The sequence below is a fragment of the Peromyscus californicus genome, unplaced genomic scaffold (genome assembly GCF_007827085.1).
Source record: "Peromyscus californicus insignis strain IS unplaced genomic scaffold, ASM782708v3 Scaffold_5__1_contigs__length_169319896, whole genome shotgun sequence".
In the NCBI taxonomy this organism is placed as follows: Eukaryota; Metazoa; Chordata; class Mammalia; order Rodentia; family Cricetidae; genus Peromyscus; species Peromyscus californicus.
In genome coordinates this window covers 36,830,572-36,851,288 of record NW_026294573.1, presented here as the reverse complement: position 1 = coordinate 36,851,288, position 20,717 = coordinate 36,830,572, and the positions used below count along the sequence as shown (strand labels likewise).

Below are 20,717 nucleotides of genomic sequence, written 5' to 3'. Positions count from 1 at the left end.
CTTCCTTCCCAAGGGTCAGTACCTAGCCACAGCTCAAGTTCATTCCTTGACTCGACTCATCCAAGTCTATACTCACCCTTGGGAGCAACAAAACCCAGTTAGATCTGGTTGTGTAGTCAAGCACAGCAGTACACACCTGTAAACTCAGTACTTTCAAGGCAGAGGCAGGAGGATCACTGCATGTTTGATTCCACTAAGGACTTTATTGTGGGGCGTTTACCCACCACCCCCACAGTTCCCCAGAGTTTTCTTGAGTGCGAGCAGCAGGAAATATTAGATAGAAGGATTTATTGCGGAGAATCTTGCGGAGATAAACAGAAAATAAAGAATAGCCTCGGGCTGGAGAGATGGATCAGAGGTTAAGAGCACTGACTGCTCTTCCAGAGGTCCTGAGTTCAATTCCCAGCAACCACATGGTGGCTCACAACCATCCATAATGAGATCTGGTGCCCTCTTCTGGCCTGCAGTCATACATGCTGTATACATAATAAATAAATAGATCTTTTAAAAAAAAAAAAAAAAAAAAAAAGAATAGCCTCGAGACGGCCTGGAACCTATTCCAACGGGCCCGACTATCTCTGCCCCAGGGTTTTTATAGAGACGCCAAGGGGTGGGCAAAAGACCTCCTCCCCCAGCACAGCCAAGTGCAGACCATCCCAGACACCGGCACTCAGGTCCGTGGTCTAATCATCCTCTATGAGGACCTGCTGGGTAAAGCCACGAGGAACCCGAGAATGGGCTCCCACACTTTATGAGCCGCTTTGTCAACCAACAAGGACTCAAGGGCTAGGGATACTGTAGCCCAGTTAGTATAGTGCTTGTATACACAAAGCCCTGAGAAAATTCCACCACCACACAAACCAGGTGGTGCATGCCTGAAATGCAGAACTCAGTAGGCGGCTGGAGGATCAATAGCTGGAAGTCATCCCCCATTATATATAGTTCAAGCTATGTGAAACCTTGTTTTATTTGGTCAATTCTCATTGTGCCAGTCGCCGGTAAGCTTTCTTCCTTTACAGTACAGGGAGTGAGAAGCTGGCTGTGGTGGGCTCACCTTTCTGGATGGCACCTGAGGTTCTCCGAGATGAGCCTTATAATGAGAAGGTAAGTCTGGAGATTTCAAGGCCTGATTATCCTTTGTGGCCCAGGTATGGATCTGTATCCTGTCTGCTAAATATAGGGCTAGCATCTGGCTGTTGTTAACCAGTGGGTGACTTGAATGGAATATGGGTAATGTAGCCCAGAGCTAGGCTGTTAAGAGCGGGGGTGGGGCAGGGAAGACAATCCACTCCTTACTTCACTGAGAGGAAAACTGAGGTTTGACCACCTACCAGGCAGACGTGTTCTCTTATGGTATCATCCTCTGTGAGATCATCGCCCGCATCCAAGCTGATCCAGACTATCTTCCCCGCACAGAGGTGAGCTACCAGCATGGGGCCAGCACCACAGGGATGGGGTTGTTTTGGTTAGGGAACTGTTTTATCCTTGGGTGGAGTTGCTGGAGCTACTCTGTGGCTACTTGCGAGGCAGTTCCCAGCCTCGTCGAGTAGGCCAGGATGAGTGTGTATGATTAATGACTTACTATTCATGTCCCTTGTGCACTTCTCCACCTTACTCATCCACAGAATTTCGGGCTGGATTATGATGCTTTCCAGCACATGGTGGGAGACTGCCCCCCAGAGTTTTTGCAGCTCACCTTCAACTGCTGTAATGTGAGTGTCTTTCTTCACCTGGCTTTGGTCAGGTGCTGAGCCCTTTTCATTTAAGGACTGTAGGGAAAGGCTACGAATTAGTCTCATAAGGGGCATGGCATCATTTTCCCCAGATGTGTAACACCAACCATATTTCCTACTCTGGCCTATACAGGCTCTCCAGAGTGCTCTGGACCAAAGAAAGAAAAAAAAACTGCTTTGTATTTTCCAGCCCTCAGCCTGCAGGGTAGACCAATGGCCGTGCCCTGAGTGTTGACCAAGCTTTGTCAGGCTTTATTTGTTGAACTATAGCAACAGCCAGTCCTAACGCAAAAGAAAACTTTAGTTACCCAACCTGAATGTTAAAAGATGCCAGAAACAGATTCAGATTTCATCTTTGGGGTGAAAAGTGCAGAGCAGGGCTCATGGCTGGTGTGGATGCCTACAGATGGACCCTAAACTTCGCCCATCCTTTGAGGAGATTGGAAAGACCCTAGAGGAAATTATGAGCCGCCTACAGGAAGAAGAGTTGGAAAGGGACAGGAAGCTGCAGCCCACAGCTAAAGGTAAGAGATCAGACCCAGATACCCAAACCTGACCCTGAAGAGAGGAGTGGGACTCTGAGATTCCCCTCTGAGGAAAGATCCTAGGTCCAGAAGCGGGAGGAGAGTGGTCATGGACAATAAAGTAGTAGGCGGTCTTACAGTTGTGACCTGGCACATTGCTTCCCTCTTTTCTCATTGATAAAATGACAACTACCTACCTCGCTTTCCTTCATAAAAGTAAAGTGCTGCTTGTACTGACTGAGAGTAACACAAGCTTACTGTCCTTCAGGACTGTTGGAGAAAGTATTCGGAGGGAAGCGACTGAGTTCACCGGATGACAAGATTCCCCCTAAGTCTCCACGTCCAAGACGTACTATCTGGCTGTCTCGAAGTCAGTCAGACATTTTCTCTCGTAAGCCTCCACGTACAGTCAGTGTCTTGGACCCCTACTACCGGCCACGAGATGGTGCTACACGTACCCCCAAAGTCAACCCTTTCAGTGCACGCCAGGACCTCAAGGGTGGCAAGATCAAATTCTTTGACCTGCCCAGCAAATCTGTCATTTCCCTTGTATTTGATCTGGATGCACCAGGGCCTGGAACTACGCCTCTGGCTGATTGTCAAGAGCCGTTGGCCATGTCTTCAAGACGGTGGCGTTCTTTGCCTGGTTCACCCGAGTTCTTGCGTCAGGCTTGTCCATTTGTGAGCTGTGAAGAATCACTGTCTGATGGACCTCCACCACGACTCAGTAGTCTCAAGTATGGAGTAAGAGAGATTCCACCATTCCGTGCATCTGCGTTACCAGCTGCTTCAGTCCATGAGGCCATGGATTGCTCCAACCCCCAAGAAGAAAATGGTTTTGGACCCAGGCCCAAGGGGACCAGCCTATGTGTTGAAGCTGCCTCTGAGATGGAGGTGGAAGAAAGGCCACAAAGGGCTCCTGTCCACTTCTCTGTCTCTGGAATAAGCTTGCAAACCCAGGGAGAGCAGGATGGAGGAGGTGGGGGTGAGGTGGGGGGAGGACTAGTTCCTGCCTCACCTTAGGGATGGACCTTTAGCTGAAATTGCTGGATCCCCTTGATGCACAGCCAGGCTCTTCCCTGGAGCCCACAAAGCAGGCAGGCCGAGAAAAGCCTGACTTAAAAATTGGGCTTTCAGTGTCCAATGGCTGTAATGGGAGGTGTTTCAATAGTTAGGGCCAACCTAATTCTAAACCTGTGAAATCCAGCAAGGAGCTCTGGCTCCCACTGACAGCAGTACATGTCCTAGAACAAGGACCAAAGGATTCTTAGTTCCAGGCTGAGTTGGCAGGCAGCTATGCAGCTGTGAACCCAGTTCCTTTCCCAACCTAGGTCTCTTGTGCCCATTCTGGGGCATATAAGCTACAGGATGGAAACTGGAGTTAACTAGGAGGCTGTAAAGGGCATGGCTGTTTCTCAGACCTGAAGACTGGGATGCTTCTTGCCAGTATGTCTAAGACACTTGAATAATTGCTGTTTGCACTTACTGTATGGTCAGACCACATCACTACATCTCTATGCAAGGGGGAGACAAGGCAATGTGGTGGTCAAGGATCTTTTAGCTAACCTATTCAAAGACCTTTCCAGTTGATTAATCTATTTTCATATTTATAAAAGAGTCTTAATGTTTTGCCTCAAGACTTTCAACCTTGGCGTTGGGAGTGGGGCTGGTTTTGTAGGCCCCAGGGCCTGCTCTATGTATGTGTCAACAGGTGATACAACCAGTAGTTAATGTATCATACTTGGACTGATTTTCTCCCCGCTATAGCTGGAGCTTTGGGAACAGTCTGTCCTTGAGGAGCCGCAATAAGAAATAACCAAAGAATGAACTTGGTCAAATATTTTCATAATTCATTTCTGTTGATTTTTTTTTTTTTTTTTTGTAAAACTTTTCCCGAGACACTTTCAGATTAAAAAATAAAGTTGATGTTGCAGGTGCTAGTTAGCCTTATTTGTACCCTTGGGCCAGGCCTCTGTACAAAAGGAAATGTGAAGTACTCATTGTACTCACCACTGCTGACCTGCACAACTCTGTAGTACTTAAATGTGACATACACAGGATAACAACTCAAATAACCCGTTTTTTTGAAATAGGGTTTTGCTGTATGGCTCTGGCTGACTTGGAATTCGCTATGGAGGCCATGAATTGTAGCAGTCCTCCTGCCTCAGCCTTCAGGGTACTGGGATGACAGACATGAGCCACTACACACTGCCGAACATCTCTTCCTACTCTCAGCTTCTCTCCCTAGGCTAGTACCAGGCAGATGTGTGGGTCAACTGCTGCCCCAAGCCAGCTTCATTTTCTGGTTGTGGGCTTTGGAAGAACGAGAAAACTGGCTCCTGGCCACTGTGAGGGGTACAGTTTTGCCACTTAGATACACCTTGTTGTGACATTCAGGAAGCCAAGGTCCAGAACTGCAGAGTTGAGGTCCCTGGCTCAGTCCTACATAGGCCATCACATAACCTGTCATAAAGGCATCAAAACCAGCCCGATGCAATCCATCTCCAGGCCCAGGATTAGGATTGGCTTGACTCACTGGCAGTTCTGAGGTAGCCACCTCAGCTGTTTCAGAACTTGTTGCCTTACGCTCGACCGCTAAGCCACTTTTGTGACCTTGCTGGGAACCAAGCTGATCCCTAGTTTCACCCTCTGTCACTTTTTGCTCAATTTCTTCTGTCTTGAGGCTATCCTCACAGACCTGCTTTGTGGGAGGACCATCTTCAGCTTCCTCAAAGGTCTGTGCCCCTGGTTGGCTCAGCAAAGCCCTCTTCCGTTTGTCCTTCCGTCGACGCCGTCGACGCTTGTCCTCTGCCACAGCCTCATCAGTGTCAATGATAAGGTCAATATCATGTGACTGAGGACACTGAGGTCCTAGAGGGCACCAGCCATAAGCCTAGAGGTTGGAAAGAGGCTAAGAAGGGGTTCCATACATCAGAACCTCCCTCCCCCAAGAAATGGATGAATGCTCTCACCGAGAACTTGTCGCAGATGCCGCTGGTATGAAAACGACGGTAGGTTACAGGGGACATACAGCAGCGGTAGTCAATATGGCCTCTCATGCTAGATGGATAGCTGCAGAACTCCAGGGCAAGATGTGGGCTGCCAGCTGCCCGCTGCTTCCCATTTTCCCGCTCACTGCAACAGCGCAAGAGGGCATTGCTCCACTAGCATATAAGCTCCACGAGAACAGGGGGGTTTGTGTTTTGTTCACTGCTGAATCCTCAGCACCTAAAAACAGTGCCTGGCATATGGTAGGTACTTGATAAATAATCTTAAGTGAATGAAATAGGTTCATCCCATGCCCCACCCCTTTCCCTCAGCCATGTCCTCACCATTTCCGGAAAGCATATTCTAAGTAGGAAGCTACAAAGCGGGCATGAAACTCGGCAGCGTATTTGGTGTCATAAATGCCTGCTGGGAACATCTCACAGAGGTCAGCAGTGAAGGTTCCTAAGTTCTCAGGCAAGTGTGCGTAGAAGTTCTGATACAGGAACACCAAGTCTATAAGGCCATTATGTAGCACCAGGGGCCGACGGGCCCGAATCAGTTCAAGGAACAGTGTCCGTACTGATTGGCTCTGGCTTTCATCTCCCTAGGGGGAAGGGAAGGGAAGGACAGAATGCCCAGTCAGCCTTGTGTGCAGTACACCTGGAAAGGACTCCTTCGTTATCTAACCCAATCTACCCTTCTTTGAACGTTTCCCCAGCCTTGTCACCAGGGACCCCCATATTCACAAGCAGATGCCCCCCAGGTGTTCAGCCTATGGAAGCAAGAAAGAGGCCACAGAGAGCGCACACTCGAGGCTAGAGAAGCTGGAGTCCTACCTTGTCATTGCCCTTATGGTAGGGGATACCCTGAGCATACTGCCGGTTGAAATTGAAGCCATGCTGTACCAGGAACTGCACAGACTTTGGTTCTATAACATACTCCTCCATGCACAGGAGGGTGAGATTGAACACTTGGGTCAAATAAGAATTTTCACCCTGAAAAACAAGGAGGAAAAAATTAGGAGGAAAACCTCAACATTCTCCAGCATCTCAGCTCTTCTGCCCCATGCCTGGCATCTGGGATGAGGGTAGCTCATACCTTATCTGGCTGCTGCTTGAAGCAGGCGAGGCCCAGAGACAGAACAGAACGGGTCCTGGCAGCATGACACACGGCCTTGTAACGTTCCTCGATGCACCTTAGAATGGGTTTGGGCACGGCGGTGGCTGAGTTAGTTTCACAAAGGACCCAAACTACCCAGGGCTGGGACTCCCTAACCCTGGATCTACACACTTGTTAGAGCTGGTATTAAAGAAAAGGCATATACTTACTGGTTCAGCAAACTCTTCCTGTCCCCAAGCCCACTCAGCTCCTATGGATGAGTAAAGGACTGTAATTCTCCCCCACACCCATCAAACCCTTCACAACCACCTGCCCTCCCCATTTCCCCTGCCTCACCGTGTCCACAGCCACAAAGCTAGCTGTCTTTAAGGCCAGCAAGAGCGATGGCCATATCTCCTTGAAGTTGTCACTTTGTACATCCACCACAGGAACCCGTACTATAAACTCATCTGCAGATTTTGTGTTTTTGTTGACACCACCTAGGGAAAAGGAGAGTGATGGATTTTCTTTTCTTTTTTCTTTCTTTTTTTTTTTTTTTTTTTTTTTTGGTTTTTCGAGACAGGATTTCTCTGTGTAGCTTTGTGCCTTTCCTGGAACACGCTTTGGAGACCAGGCTGGCCTCGAACTCACAAAGATCCGCCTGCCTCTGCCTCCTGAGTGCTGGGATTAAAGGCGTGCACCATCACCGCCCGGCTAAGAGTTTTTTTTTTTTGTTTGTTTGTTTTTGTTTTTCGAGACAGGGTTTCTCTGTGTAGTTTTGCGCCTTTCCGAGTGATGGATTTTCATGTCCCCACAAGGTCCCAGTGGATCAGACACCAAGTTAGATGTAGGGAAGGGGTTGCCCACTGATAAGCTTTTCCCTAGAGATTTTGCATCCACCAGCTCTACACACAAGCTTTGGAATGGACAGTGCCCTAAATTTGGAAAGAGGACATCTGGGTCTTGCACTGACTTTATGTGGTGTGGGACTGGGAAATCACTTCCTTTTTTGCATCATAATCAGGAGAGAGGTGGAGTAGACAACCTTTGAGGGTTCTTTATCCTCTGAGCCTGTAATCCCCAGGATTTGGGAGCATGGAGTAAAGGACTTTGGAGTTTGAGGCCAGCCTGAGCTACAGAGCAAGATCTATTTCAAACACAGATCCCATAAAGCCACATACTCGTGGTGCCTGAACAGATATAAGAGCGCTTCAAAGTTAGACCCACGCTCCACTCACCGTGGACGACTACACACTTCCCTGGTGATACCGATTGACAATCGCCGGCTCGATCAAAACCACACCTCCCAACGCGCCCTCACTGCTCTACAATCTAACTTTAGGGGCTTTGCAATTGCACGCGCTGCACACTGGGACTTGTAGTCTCCTAGGAGATCTGTCGCAAGCAGAAGCGACAGGCCTGTCTCTAGAACTACCGGCCCGAGGCTTTTCCCTCCACAGGACCGCGTAGACTTCTGTGGCTACCCCCTGGGAAGCCGCTCACCGTCAGAGGTCGTTGGAACTGAAGGCACACCGTCGACACTGTCGGCGGCCATGACGCCGCGTGCCCCGCGCCAGGCTTCTGTAGGTACGCGGAGACTTCCGCTTCGTCTCCCGGAGAGACTCCGGTCTAGGATGGGGCGGGATCTCGGCGTCAGGGTCCCGTAGGGTCAACTTCCGTTCGGAGTGGTCCGGCCGAGTGCGGAGCGCCGGCCTTGCGCGCGCTGAGTGTCTATTGGCTGAGCGTCCGGACGGAGCGAAGCCACGCCCCTTGGCGGGTTCTCTGGGGCTGCGGGTTGGAGACTGCGCACGAGGTAATTTATTTTTCCGCATGCTCTGGCGGGAACTTGGTACCTTTAAGTTACTGCCGATCTTTTCCTCTGTACAGCCCAGGGTTGGCATGGGCAGTGCAGGCTTCCCGGGGGTGGAGGAGAGAATGCCTCCTATGCTGAGCTAAACCATGCCTAGGAGCTCGGGAGAGATGGGCGCGCTGCAGAGTAAAGGGTCTGAGCGTGGTCGTAACCCCAGAAAGATGGAGGAAGTGAGAGGCCGGAAGCGTTCTACAGGACGCGGGTGGATAGCTGGTAAAGCGACCAACTAGCAGGAACTCTTTTAAGATAATTCACACAAGTGATAATGTGCACTTGAGTTAAGGCTTTGATAGTAGGATAGCAAGGAAGAGCCAACTTGTCTGAATTTGACCCTTGTTATAAGAGAGGTGCCTGGAACCACTCCCACCGTAGGGTGCGTTTACATCCTCTGGGACCACCGACCCGTATTTCCCCTTACTCAACTATTTTTCGAGGTGTGTGGGGGGGTGTCCTTTTACCAATGTGCTGCATTACCTGACCTCACTGAAAAAGGAATTTCCTTCGACTTTTCTCCCATCCAATTAATTCACTTAACACATTATGTATTGTGTATAATAAATATATTTGGCGCGGGCTCTGAGCAAACAGAAGAGACCTCTCATAGAAGTTTGTGCAGGGTTTTGTTCTTTTTTAAGCTAGGGTCTCAGCCGGGCCGTGGTGGAGTATGCCTTTAATCCCAGCACTCAGAGGCAGGCAAATCTAAGCTCAAGGCCAGCCTGGTTTAGAGAGTTCCAGGACAGCCAGTGGCTACACATAGAAACCCTGCGTAGCCAAGGAGAAACGAAACAACAAAGAGATAAGGTCTCGTGTAACAAATTTCTTTTTTTTTGGAGACAGGGTTTCTCCGTGTAGTTTTGGTGCCTGCCCTGGATCTCACTCTGTAGACCAGGCTGGCCTTGAACTCACAGAGATCCGCCTGGCTTTGCCTCCCAAGTGCTGGGATTAAAGGCGTGTGCCACTGCCGCCCGTTGAACTTCTTTTAAAACAAGGACAAGAGCAACAGCCCTCAACCCCCACATCTGGAGTGCACCACCACCCTGGTCTGTTTGGTTTTGTTTTTCAAGACAGGACTTCTCTGTGTAGTCCTGGCTGTCCTGAAACTATATAGATCAGGCTGGTTTCAAACCTGGAGATCTTACTGCCTCTGCCTCCCAAGTGCTGGGATTAAAATTGTGAGTCACCACCTCCGGGCATTTTTTTTTTAAGATTGTTGTTCTTTTTAATTATTTGTATGTGTGTGGGCTTGTGCATGTGAGTGCAGATGCCCACAGAGGCCAGAGGCATTTGATCCCCCCCCTCTGCCAACACACATCCCACAACCCTCCAATCTCCCCACCCCTAGCCTGGGGCTGAAGTTACAGGTGGTTATGATCAGTCCAATATGGATTCTGGGAACACAATTCAGGAAGAGGCACTGAGCAGAGCCATGGGACCTGGAGATTGAACACAGGACTTCCTGTACCCTAGACAATCACTAACTGATCCACATCCCAGCCCAGAGTTGTGGGTTTGTTTATTTTCTGTTTGTTTGTTTAATGTGTATGAGTATTTCATATACATACATACACACACACACACACACACACACACACACACACACACACACACACATATATATGCATGCACAGGGAGGGTCCCTGGTGCCCATGAGGCTTGAAGAAGGTGTTGGATTCCCCTGGAACTGGAGTTACAGATGATTGTGAGCCACTGGGAATCAAACCCTGCATCCTCTGCTACAGTGCTCTTAACCTCTGAACTATTTCTCCAGCTCTAGTTCATCATCCTCCTGCTCAGCTTCCTTGGTGCTGTTTTGTTTAAAGTAGAATAAGAAGCCATTGACCAAAAGAATCAAAAGTAAATATGACATTACAGTTGGTATAAAAGCTGCAACAGAAAAGGCCAGATATTGTGTTGGCATACACCTTTAGTCCCAGCATTTGAGAGGCAGAGCCAGGTCAATCTCTAAGCATTCCAGGCCAGCCAAGACTGCATAGTGAGACCCTGGTGTGTGTGTGTGTGTGTGTGTGTGTGTGTGTGTGTGTGTGTGTGTGTGTGTGTATGCAAGTAAGTAAATCAGGCAGCTAGAGCACAGTGAGAGGACAAGACCAGGGCACTGATCTATAGATCTTCAGCGTGATACCGAGAGGAATGACCAGAGAGCCCTCTAAGGGATAACTTTGTGATTCCACCCAACCTCCCCATCTTCTCTTACCTCATGCCCAACCACCCATCCCCTCTTCACTGCATTACAACGGCAATACCTCAGGGCATCCTCCTCAGGGATTGTCCACTAGTTTTTTAGGATGGTCTTCTTTGTTTGAAACAGGGCCTCACTCTTACAGCTTTGGCTGGACTGGAACTTGCTGTGTAGACCAGATTAGTCTGGAATTCACAGAGATCTGCCTTCTAAGTGCCGGCATTAAAGAAGTGCCACCGTCTACCAGGTCTCATAAAGATCTTAATCACTTCCTTTTGATGCTTTTATTGGGGGGTGGTTTTCGAGACTGGGTTTCTCTGTGTAGCCCTGACTGTCCTGGAACTTAATCTGTAAATCAGGCTGGCCTCAAATTCAGAGTTTTACCTGCCTCTGCCTCCCTAGTGCTGGGATTAAAGTCGTGTGCCACCACCGCCTGGCACATTTGTGCTCTTCCTAGACGTTATACCCTTCACTTGTGTTAACTTTTTCTCTTTATGCCAACAGCTACTTCTTTTAAATATCTAATATACTTATATGTGTGTTGTTCATTGTCTGCCTCTGTTAGATTATAAGCCCTCTTCTGGCTGAAGAGTTTGCTGAGTAAGGTTCGAGGGTCTCTGCAACCACCACAGCCAGCAGAGTGTCGTCCTGGGGAGACAAGGAGGTAGTTCGGTTCAACACAATTCAGTAGCTAGTGTTGGTGCAAACCTTGGAGTCTCACCCTGAGTAGTTATTTTAGGCATAGTTAAGCACAACACATTTATTTTATTTTCTTGTTTATTTCTTTTTAATGTGTGGTGTGTATGTGTGTGAGCCCATCCATGCCGTGGTCATCAGGCTTGGCTGCAGGAACAAGAAAGATTTTCTGGTGATAATGACTTCACCCCATGTGCACAATAAAACTTAGGACATGACTACATCAAACACCTCTGTAAAGTACATGTGAGAGCTCCCGTAAAGGTGGGTTCCGTAGATTGACAAACTCACAATAAGGGTCTGAGGGAGGATTGCTTGTCGTCTTGGCTACACAGATAGAGCAAAGGTCATTAGCCTTCTGGGTGGAAAACAAGCTATACATCTCTCTCTTTGAAGAGACACCTTGTGTGTTTAACATTCCTGGTTCCCCTGGTGCTCATCTGTGAGCACAAGGGCCTCTGTAGCACCTACACTGAGGTAAATTGGTTGGCTCACAATAGGCATTCCATAAATATTTGTTCAGGGAGTTATGGGAAGCCATTGAACAGTTCATATATGAAAGTGGGAAAAGGAAACCATGATCACTTCTGTCTTCTTTTGTGGTTCATATAGGCTAGGAGTGGCCTCAAACTGTTGAGCTGAAGATGACCTTGAGCTCCTGAACCTCCTGACCCCGTCTAACACTGGGATTATAGGTGCAAACACAGGATTATGTTGCGAAAACAATGATCGTGTCTTGGAAAGATTGCTTTCTTCTTCAGAGAACAGACTGTAGGGGAGTTGTGAAAGTGAGTGTGGCATAGGAAGGTGGTGATGAAGGGGAGGAGAGTGTGTCCCGTTTAGAGTATTGTAGAAGTAGGGTCCTAGGGAAAAGGTCGGGGGCCTTCACATAGAGGCGGGAAGAAGACAGAGCAAATAGGTTGTATATTGTTCCCCCTGAAAGCGAAAGCGGGGTCATTTGATGAAAATGAGGTGGTGAGTCCAGGTACTGGGGGAGACGTTAAAACAGGTTTGGTAGGATTGCAGCACAGCTGGAGATGAGATCCAGTTGCTTAACCAGCCTCTGCTTCCTGACCTGGAGTGGAAGTAATAGTTCCTGCCCCCCCCCCCCCCCCCCCCCCCCAGCCATCAGGTGGAGCGGACAACCCAGTAAAGCACTTCCTGGGGCTGAGCAGACAGTAAGCACCCACTCTAAGTGCTAGAGACTTTGTGAAAGCCCCTTCTCCGTTTATTTTGTGTTATTATTGTTTATTTTTAGTGTGTGTTGTGTATGTGTGTGAGCCCATCCACACCTGGTCATCAGGCTTGACTTCGGGCACCTTTATCTGTTCAGTCGTCCTGCTGTTCTCGGTTAGTAGTGTTTTGGCAATCAGAGAAAAGAGAGCCAGGAGAACAGTCTGGCAGCGGTCAGCCAGATGTATTTTCTCATTTCTATTGGCCAGCCAGTTACGATTTCCTAGCCCATCTCTCTTCTCATTGATTTGCCATCTGCTCTCAGGCAAATCTTTTTTCTTCTTTGATTCTTGTTTTCTCATTCCTGTGAAGTGAACGAGGTAACTAATAATAGTCAGTCAGACAGACAGACTTCTTCCTTACCCCACTCCTAGATACTCCATACAACCCTTAGTCATATGTACATGGTGGTGAGCATCTGGTGTATACAAGTGCTCTGCGGCCCTCTGTGCCTGCCCCTTTGTTCTTGGTCTGTTACTAGGCTGCCTGTATAATGATCCCCTGAATCCCTTGCTCATCTGTTTTTATGGCACCTTAGTGCCATAGTTGGCCAATACCAAACCCATGGGCATTATCTTAGTTACTGTTCTATTGCTGTGAAGAGACACCATGACCAAGGCAACTTTTTTTTTTTTTTTTTTTTTTTTTTTCTTTTTGGCGTTTTGAGACAGAGTTTCTCTGTGTAGCTTTGGAGTCTGTCCTGGAACTCATTCAGGCTGGCCTCAAACTCACAAAGATCCACCTAGCTCTGCCTCCTGAATGTTGGGATTAAAGGCACACACCACCACTCCCTGGTGCCCAAGGCAACTCTTATTTTTAAAAAAAACTTTTAATCGGGGGCTTGCTTATAGTTTCAGAGGTTTAGTCCATGGTCATCATGGTGGGAAGAAGACAGGCATGACATTGGAGCAGTGGCTGACAACTTTGCATCCTGATCCAAAGGCAGCAGAGAGGGAGGGGCGAGGGGAGGAGACTGCCCTGTCTTGGGCTTTTTTTTTTTTTTTTTTGGTTTTTCGAGACAGGGTTTCTCTGTGTAGCTTTGCGCCTTTCCTGGAACTCACTTGGTAGCTCAGGCTGGCCTCGAACTCACAGAGATCCGCCTGGCTCTGCCTCCCAAGTGCTGGGATTAAAGGCATGCGCCACCACCGCCCAGCTCTGTCTTGGGCTTTTTAAAACTCAAAGCCCACCCCCAGTGACACACATGCTCCAACAAGGCTACACCTCCTGATCCTTCCCAAACAGTACCACTAACTGGGACCAAACATTCAAACATATGAGCCTATGGGGATTATTCTCATTCAGACAACCACAGGCATCTTGAAAGTGCTTAAGAAAAGATAGACACACCAGGTGTAGTTATGTACATGTATAGTCCCAGTACTTGAGAAGTAGTGATAGGAGAATGTATTGTGAATTTCTAAAGGAACTGAGCTGCCCCGGTGGTGGCGGTGGCGGTGGCGGTGGGCGGCGGCGCACACCTTTAGCCCCAGCACTCGGGAGGCAGAGGCAGAAGGATCTCTGTGAGTTCAAGGCCAGCCTGGTCTACAGAGTGAGTTCCAGGACAGGTTCCAACGCTACACAGAGAAACCCTGTCTTGAAAAAAAAAAACAAAACAAAACAAAATAAAGGAACTGAACTGATAGAATGAATATATTAAAAGGGGATTTATTAGAGTGGCTTACAGGCTGTGGTCTGAGAAGTTCAGCAGTAGCTGTCTCCTGGTGGAAAGGCCAAGGGTCTGGTAGTTGTTCAGTCCAGGAGACTGGATGTCTCAGCCATCCTAATCTGCGCTGAAGTCACCCAGGAATTTCTAGAGATTGTTGTTCTTCAGTCTATGCTAGACTCTTGAAGTAGGTTCTGATAGCGGGGAAAGAATGCCCCAACAACAGGTAGATAAACTCGCCAGCAAGAGTGAGGGCAAGCAGGCAGAAAGCAAAGGCTTCTACCTCCTTGTCCTACTGTGTGGATTGCCACCAGAAGGTATGGCCCAGATTTAGGGTATGTTTTCCCATCTCATATGATCTGTCCTGGTTAGGGTTTCTATTGCTGTGAAGAGACACCATGACCACACAGCTCTTGTAAAGGAAAACATTTAATTGGGACTGGCTTACAGTTTCAGAGGTTTAGTCCATTATCATCATGGCGAGAAGCATGGCGGCAGACATGGTGCTGGAGAAGGAGTTGAGAGTTCTACATCTTGATCCGCAGGCAACGGGAAGCAACTGTGTGCCACACTGAGTATAGCTTGAGCATAGGAGAACGCAAAGCCCACCCCCCACCCCCAGTGACACACTTCCTTCAACAAGGCCACACTTACTGCAACAGAGCCACACTTTCTAATAGTGCCACCTCCTTTGGGGGCCATTTACTTTCAGAACGCCACATAATCCAATCAAGAAAATCCCTCAGCTGAGCAGTGGTGGTGACACCTTTAATCTCAGCACTCAGGAGGCAGAGGCAGGCTGAGCTCTGTGAGTTTGCAGCCAGCCTGGTCTACAGAGTGAGTTCTAGGACAGCCAGGGCTACACAGAGAAACCCTGCCTAAAAAAAAAAAAAAAAAGAAGAAGAAGAAAACCTTTCACAGCATGCCCAGCTGCTTGGACTTCAGTTGATTCCAGATGACAGCCAAGTTTAGGCATCACAGAGGACCAGAGGTGTGAAGCCAGCCCAGGCTACATAGTGAGACCCTGTTTCAAAAGACAAAAACAGGCCGGGCGGTGGTGGCGCACGCCTTTAATCCCAGCACTCGGGAGGCAGAGCCAGGCGGATCTCTGTGAGTTCGAGGCCAGCCTGGGCTACCAAGTGAGTTCCAGGAAAGGCACAAAGCTACACAGGGAAACCCTGTCTCGAAAAAACCAAAAAAAAAAAAAAAAAAAAAAAAAAAAAAGACAAAAACAGGGCTGGAGAGATGGCTCCGTGTAGTGGTTTGAAAGAAAATGACCCCCAAAGGGAGTGGCACTGTTAGGAGATGTGGCCTTGTTGGAGGAAGTGTGTCACTGTGAGGACAGGCTTTGAGGTCTTTTTCTCATCCAGCTTCACTCAGTGTGACAATTGTTGCCCGCAAGATGTAGGGCTCTCAGTTCCAGCACCACATCTGCCTGCATGCCACCATGCTCCTGGTCATGATAATGGACCGAACATAGCGAGCCATCCCAATTAAATGTTTATTTATAATAGTTGCTGTGGTCATGGTGTCTCCTCACAACAATAAAAACCCTAAGACACTCAGCATTTTAGAGCACTTTCTGTTCTTATAGCAGAATTCAGTTCCCAGAATGCATATGGCAGCTCACTAACAGCTGTAAGCACAGTTCCAGAGGATATGACACCCTCTTCTCGCCTCTAAGGGTAGCACATGATACATACATGCATGCATGCAGACAAAAGACAAAAAAAAAAAAGGAAAAAAAAGCTGGACATTCTGAGTGATTTGGGGAGAGGTGGCTATAATTCCTGCAGAACTCTCAAGATTCAGCCTCATCATGGCTGACCACATTGGCTACATCTGTCTCTTCCAGGTTATCATGAAGAAGCTACGTGCATCTGTAAGGAGTCACAGAAAGCCACTAGCCAACCACGAGAGAAGGACAAAGTGTGCCCTTAGCAGTAGCCAGACCACACCCTCTGCCCCTGATGGTAAGGAACTGGCCCTTGCCAGAGTGTCAAGGGACTGGTTTTGCTGGCTATACAAGAGGGCAGATTCAGGCTTGTAGTGTACCAAGGAATTAAGCTAATTCTGACTGTTGCTGTGTAACTTTGGACCAAGTGCTCTGGGTGTTTGTTTTCTTAACAGTAGAATGGAACAATTTCATCGATACATTTCTTCACTGTTGTGTGGCTTTCATGGGATCAAATGAGTATATAATCCTGAATGTGTTTTGAAAATAGGAAAGCACCTTGCATGGGTACCTATTCTGCCTAACTAATTGAGTTTTCATTTGTGGTCCAGAGAGAACAAAGACACTCTGACCAGAAATTTGGCCAAGGCTACACGTAACTAGAACTCTGATGTGGTTGTAGCTCTGAAGGTTGAGTGAGATTTGGGTAGGAGAAGCCCTGAGTGGAAACAGGTTACTACTACAGGTTGCTATGCCCTGGGTCCCTGATGAACCTGGGCAAAAGTGATCCCCAAAGGGGCCAGCAGGATGATTCAGTGGGAGAAAGCTTTTGCTACACAAACCTAATGACCTAAGTTTGATCACCAGGACCCATGGAAAGGCGGAAGGAGAGAACCAACTCCGAGAACGCTGTCTTCTGACCTCCATCTGCTCACGTGGCATGCATGCCCACACATTCACATCATGCATGCACAATAGTAATGAAATAAATATTAAATACTGAAGAGCCAGGGGTGGTGGTCACCCTTGTAATCCCAGCACTTGGGAGGTTGGGACAGGAGGATTAGGAGTTCTAAAGCTAGCCTTGGCTACACAGCAAGTTTGAGGCCAGGCTGAACTATATGAGATCCTGTTGAGGCCCTGCCTCAGAAAACTGAAGAGGATTGCTGGAGAGACGTCTCAGCTGTCAGGCAGTTTACAACTGCCCAGGACTCCAGCTCTAGGGAATCACATAGCTCAGATACACACGCACAAGCACTAAAGATAATTCTTAAGAAAGGGTGGGGTGGGATGAGGGAGTCATTCCGAAGTGTCCTGGCTGTCCTGCAGGCCAGGCCAAGCAGAAGAGAGAAGAGTTACTGCAGGCCTCTGTCTCCCCGTACCATCTGTTCAGAGACATGGCCGATGTCACGACTTTCCGAAGGAACTTGCTCAGCTGGTATGACCAAGAGAAGCGGGACCTACCTTGGAGAAGATGGGTAAGTGGGACAGGGAAGTAGGCTGGAAAGCTGGCACTTAGCTCCTTTGATATTAAGCTTTCACCTGTGGTTTTATTGACAGGTCAAGCAGGAGGCCAATTTGGACAGGCGAGCCTATGCTGGTCAGTACAGAACTGGGCTGCTTTGCCTGGAAGTCCTTGGGTTTAGGGGTTATGCTCAGGTTTGGGGTTAGGGCCAGGAGCCAGGGTAAGTTGCAGAACCTCATGTTAACCCCCTTCCCCAGTGTGGGTGTCAGAGGTTATGCTGCAGCAGACCCAGGTTGCCACAGTGATCGACTATTATACCCGCTGGATGCAGGTGATGCCAGGGAGGGAGGGGAGAGTTGGCTGGACCCTGGAAAAGGCTTCCTCTGCCACCCTCATCCTTAACCTTATTTCTTTTTGCCTGTCTCGGGTCTCCAGAAGTGGCCAACACTTCAGGACCTGGCCAATGCCTCCCTGGAGGTGAGCCACCCCTGGATGGGGGGAATAGAAACAACTGGGGGACCGACCCCTGATCTTTGACCTCTGACCCCCACTTACAGGAGGTGAACCAGCTTTGGTCTGGCCTGGGCTACTATTCTCGAGGCCGTCGGCTGCAAGAGGGAGCTAGGAAGGTAAATGGGCAATGCACTGAAGAATGGGAGGCCGGCGGCCTCAGGTGTCTTAAAACTGAGCCTTCCTACTCCAATCAGGTGGTGGAGGAGCTGGGAGGTCATATGCCACGGACAGCAGAGACCCTGCAGCAGCTCCTGCCTGGCGTGGGGCGGTACACAGCCGGAGCCATTGCTTCGATTGCCTTTGACCAGGTTAGGCCGCACGTCACCTTTATTTAATGTGTACACTCCCTTCCTCCAAGTCCAGTCTGACTCCCGGGCCCCTCTGTGCCAGGTAACTGGTGTGGTGGATGGGAATGTTTTACGGGTGCTGTGCCGTGTCCGTGCCGTTGGTGCCGATCCCAGCAGCACCCTTGTCTCTCATCACCTCTGGTAAGCTACTGGGCTGATGGGAAATTGGGAAGGGTCTGTTCAAAGGGTCCTTGCTTGTAGTAGTGTTCCTTACGTCTAGGAGCCTAGCTCATCAGCTAGTGGATCCAGCCCGGCCTGGGGACTTCAATCAAGCAGCCATGGAGCTGGGAGCCACAGTCTGTACCCCGCAGCACCCTCTCTGCAGCCAGTGCCCTGTACAGAGCCTGTGCCAGGCATACCAGCGGGTGAGCCTCCAGAGGAAGAGTTAGGGTGTCCTAGTGAATGACCCTTGCCCTATGACACCCTCCTCCGTCTCTCAGGTGGAGCGGGAACAGCTCTCAGCCCTGCCAGGCAGTCCTGACATAGAGGAGTGTGGTAAGCACCAGCCCTGACCCCAGCCTGCCCCTCCTGGGACTGATCCTCCCCCTGGGCTAGGCACCTAAGGCCACTTGGCCTGAGCAGAGTTCAGGATCTTTGTTTCCAGCTCTCAAGACTAGACAGTGCCAGCTTTGCCTACCTCCCACAAAACCCTGGGACCCCGCTCTGGGAGTGACCAACTTTCCTCGAAAGGCCAGCCGTAGGCCTCCCAGAGAGGAGTACTCTGCCACTTGTGTTCTGGAGCACCCCAGAGCCACTGGGAGTCCCCTCATCCTGCTGGTCCAAAGGCCTAACTCAGGTACCCGAATATGGGGATTGGAGGGCAGTGTCCTAGCAGCAGAGCGGAAGAAGCTGACCCCATATCCGGCTGCCGTCAGGTCTGCTGGCAGGACTGTGGGAGTTTCCATCTGTCACCTTGGAGCCCTCGGAACAGCATCAGCACAAAGCCCTTCTGCGGGAGCTGCAGCGCTTGTCTGGACCCCTCCCAGGCGCTCGTCCCCAGCACCTGGGGGAGGTAGGTTGGCAAGGGTGCCAGGAAAGAGGGCTTTCGTGTTCATATTCACAGACAGACCTGGCCCGTCTCTTCTCCCCCAGGTGATCCACATCTTCTCTCACATCAAACTGACGTATCAAGTGTATAGTCTGGCCCTAGAAGGACAGACCCCAGTGGCCCCCGCACCTCCTGGCGCTCGATGGTTGACTTGGGAGGAATTCCACAGTGCAGCTGTCTCCACCGCCATGAAAAAGGCACCACTTTGTTTTCTCTTCTTGTGTGTCTCTTACATGTTTTACATGAACTTACTGCTGTATAAACGGGAAAGAAATGTGTATTTTAAACAAAATTGCAGGGGCTGACCACAGGCTGGGGTGGAACTCAGGGTATTGGTTCTTTCTGGAGAAGGTGCCAGCCCTGTCTCCTTTCCTCCCACCTCCATCTTGGCTAGGTATTCCGCGTGTATGAGGACCATCGGCGAGGGACCCGCAAGGTGAGTCTTAGAGGCTCGTGCTATCATCTTCTCCCAGGCCTGCCTCTGGGGGCAGAGGGACAGTTTGTGAACTAGGGACTGATTGTACAGTGAGAACTGTAGGGTAGAGGGACAAGGACAGATTAGTGTGGGCGCTGGTGTCACAGGTATGTGAAGTATCTGCTAGGTTTTGTGGGAGCCATCTGTGAGACAAGGATCAGGAAAAGCTGCTTGATGAAAATAACTCCTAATTTGGGTCCTAGAAAAAGATTTATTTTTATTATTTTTAATTATGTATATATATATACATATATATACATATGTATATATATGTATATATATATGTGTGTGTGTGTGTGTGTCTATGTGTGGGTACATGTACATTGAATGTAGTACCCATAAAGGCCAGAAGAGGGCATTGGATCCTCTGGAGTTGATGTTGTAGGTGCTTGTGAACCATGCAGCATATGTATTGGGTCCCCAACTCGGGTCCTCTGCTTAAACAATCTTAACCTGAGCTATCTCCCCACCCTTCACCCACACTGTGTAGCTGAAGATGAAGATGTCCTTAAACTTCTGATCCTCCCTCATGATGGGATTATAGGCATGTGCCTGTCATACCCAGTTCTATCCAATACTAGGACTCAAACCTAGGGATTTATGCGTGTTAGGCAAGCCCTCTATCAACTGAGCTATGTCCCCAGCCCCAGCTTAGCATCTTAGCAAGTTTTCTTGGGCATCTTTTAGAGAGTTGACTAAAGGGGTTGGTACTTGAAGGCAAGTGGAAAATTCTACAGCATTATAGGCTGGATTAGTAGAGCAGGCACAAGATTTCCCGATGTGTACTCATTACCTCCCATCTTTGGATTTTGCACAGGGTTCTAAAAGGCCCCGGATGTCTACTCCATCAAGCCGGAAAAAACCCAGCCGGGGCCAGCAAATCCTGGATAGTTTCTTTCAGCCTCGTATTCCCACAGACACACCCAACAGTACAGCCCAGTGATTCCCCCAGGAAGCCCACCCTAAATCCAGTCTTAATAAAATGCTTATTTTTGTAGTCCTTTTGGAGACCATTCTACACTTTCTCCAGCCCCTTCACTTAGTTTTGCAAGACTCAGAAAACGGTCAAGTCAGCTTGGTTCTGACTTCCCCTGGCTGAGCTCCCAGACAGTCCTGGAGGCTGGAGGCATTCTGACCAGTGTTCTTACCCAGCAAAGAGTTAGGGCAGCTGCAGGGAGCACCTGTCAGTGGC

The 20,717-nt window shown here is 49.1% G+C and overlaps 3 protein-coding genes across 10 annotated transcripts in view; 2 read left to right on the top strand and 1 right to left on the bottom strand.

Moving 5' to 3' along the window:
• Tesk2 (testis associated actin remodelling kinase 2) overlaps positions 1-3,894 on the top strand; it is a 118,807-nt gene extending 114,913 nt beyond the window's left edge. For 2 of the 3 annotated variants that reach the window (XM_052716285.1, XM_052716287.1), the window contains 5 exons: positions 1,020-1,104; positions 1,335-1,418; positions 1,626-1,712; positions 2,140-2,257; positions 2,526-3,894. In XM_052716285.1, coding sequence (XP_052572245.1) covers positions 1,020-1,104; positions 1,335-1,418; positions 1,626-1,712; positions 2,140-2,257; positions 2,526-3,280 — 1,129 coding nt within the window. In that variant the 3' untranslated portion in view covers positions 3,281-3,894. The remainder of the gene's footprint in view (positions 1-1,019; positions 1,105-1,334; positions 1,419-1,625; positions 1,713-2,139; positions 2,258-2,525) is intronic. The other variant, XM_052716286.1, reaches the window with a different exon arrangement.
• Positions 3,895-4,023: 129 nt separating this feature from the next.
• Positions 4,024-7,953, bottom strand: Toe1 (target of EGR1, exonuclease). Its single transcript, XM_052716295.1, has 8 exons — positions 7,847-7,953; positions 6,701-6,843; positions 6,574-6,614; positions 6,344-6,440; positions 6,082-6,240; positions 5,590-5,849; positions 5,230-5,392; positions 4,024-5,150 (listed from the first exon to the last, which is right to left on the bottom strand). Exons 1-8 carry the CDS (start codon positions 7,896-7,898, stop codon positions 4,530-4,532), a joined length of 1,536 nt encoding a protein of 511 aa, XP_052572255.1. The 5' UTR covers positions 7,899-7,953; the 3' UTR covers positions 4,024-4,529.
• On the top strand, positions 7,602-20,522 carry Mutyh (mutY DNA glycosylase). Of its 6 annotated transcripts, none has more exons than XM_052716292.1 (16): positions 7,602-7,930; positions 15,858-15,975; positions 17,007-17,155; positions 17,238-17,277; positions 17,400-17,473; positions 17,578-17,619; positions 17,700-17,771; positions 17,850-17,963; positions 18,046-18,143; positions 18,223-18,367; positions 18,443-18,497; positions 18,592-18,798; positions 18,878-19,014; positions 19,095-19,247; positions 19,445-19,486; positions 20,343-20,522. In XM_052716292.1, exons 2-16 carry the CDS (start codon positions 15,864-15,866, stop codon positions 20,466-20,468), a joined length of 1,566 nt encoding a protein of 521 aa, XP_052572252.1. In that variant the 5' UTR covers positions 7,602-7,930; positions 15,858-15,863; the 3' UTR covers positions 20,469-20,522. The 6 variants fall into 6 exon arrangements, with proteins under 6 accessions (XP_052572252.1, XP_052572251.1, XP_052572248.1 ...); XM_052716291.1 differs by lacking the exon at positions 7,602-7,930 and adding an exon at positions 8,051-8,156; XM_052716288.1 differs by lacking the exon at positions 7,602-7,930 and adding an exon at positions 11,733-11,894.
• Positions 20,523-20,717: the final 195 nt, after the last annotated feature.

Bases quoted from the DNA above. Each gene is read 5' to 3' on its own strand.
- Toe1 (XM_052716295.1), bottom strand. From the start codon at position 7,898: ATGGCCGCCGACAGTGTCGACGGTGTGCCTTCAGTTCCAACGACCTCT. The intron at 6,441-6,573 runs GTAAGTATATGC...ACCCATTCTAAG, and splicing joins AGGAAGAGTTTGCTGAACCA to GTGCATCGAGGAACGTTACA. The intron at 5,151-5,229 runs GTGAGAGCATTC...TCCAACCTCTAG, and splicing joins GCATCTGCGACAAGTTCTCG to GCTTATGGCTGGTGCCCTCT.
- Mutyh (XM_052716288.1), top strand. From the start codon at position 11,832: ATGATCGTGTCTTGGAAAGATTGCTTTCTTCTTCAGAGAACAGACTGT. The intron at 18,368-18,442 runs GTGAGCCTCCAG...TCCGTCTCTCAG, and splicing joins TGTGCCAGGCATACCAGCGG to GTGGAGCGGGAACAGCTCTC. The intron at 19,487-20,342 runs GTGAGTCTTAGA...GATTTTGCACAG, and splicing joins ATCGGCGAGGGACCCGCAAG to GGTTCTAAAAGGCCCCGGAT.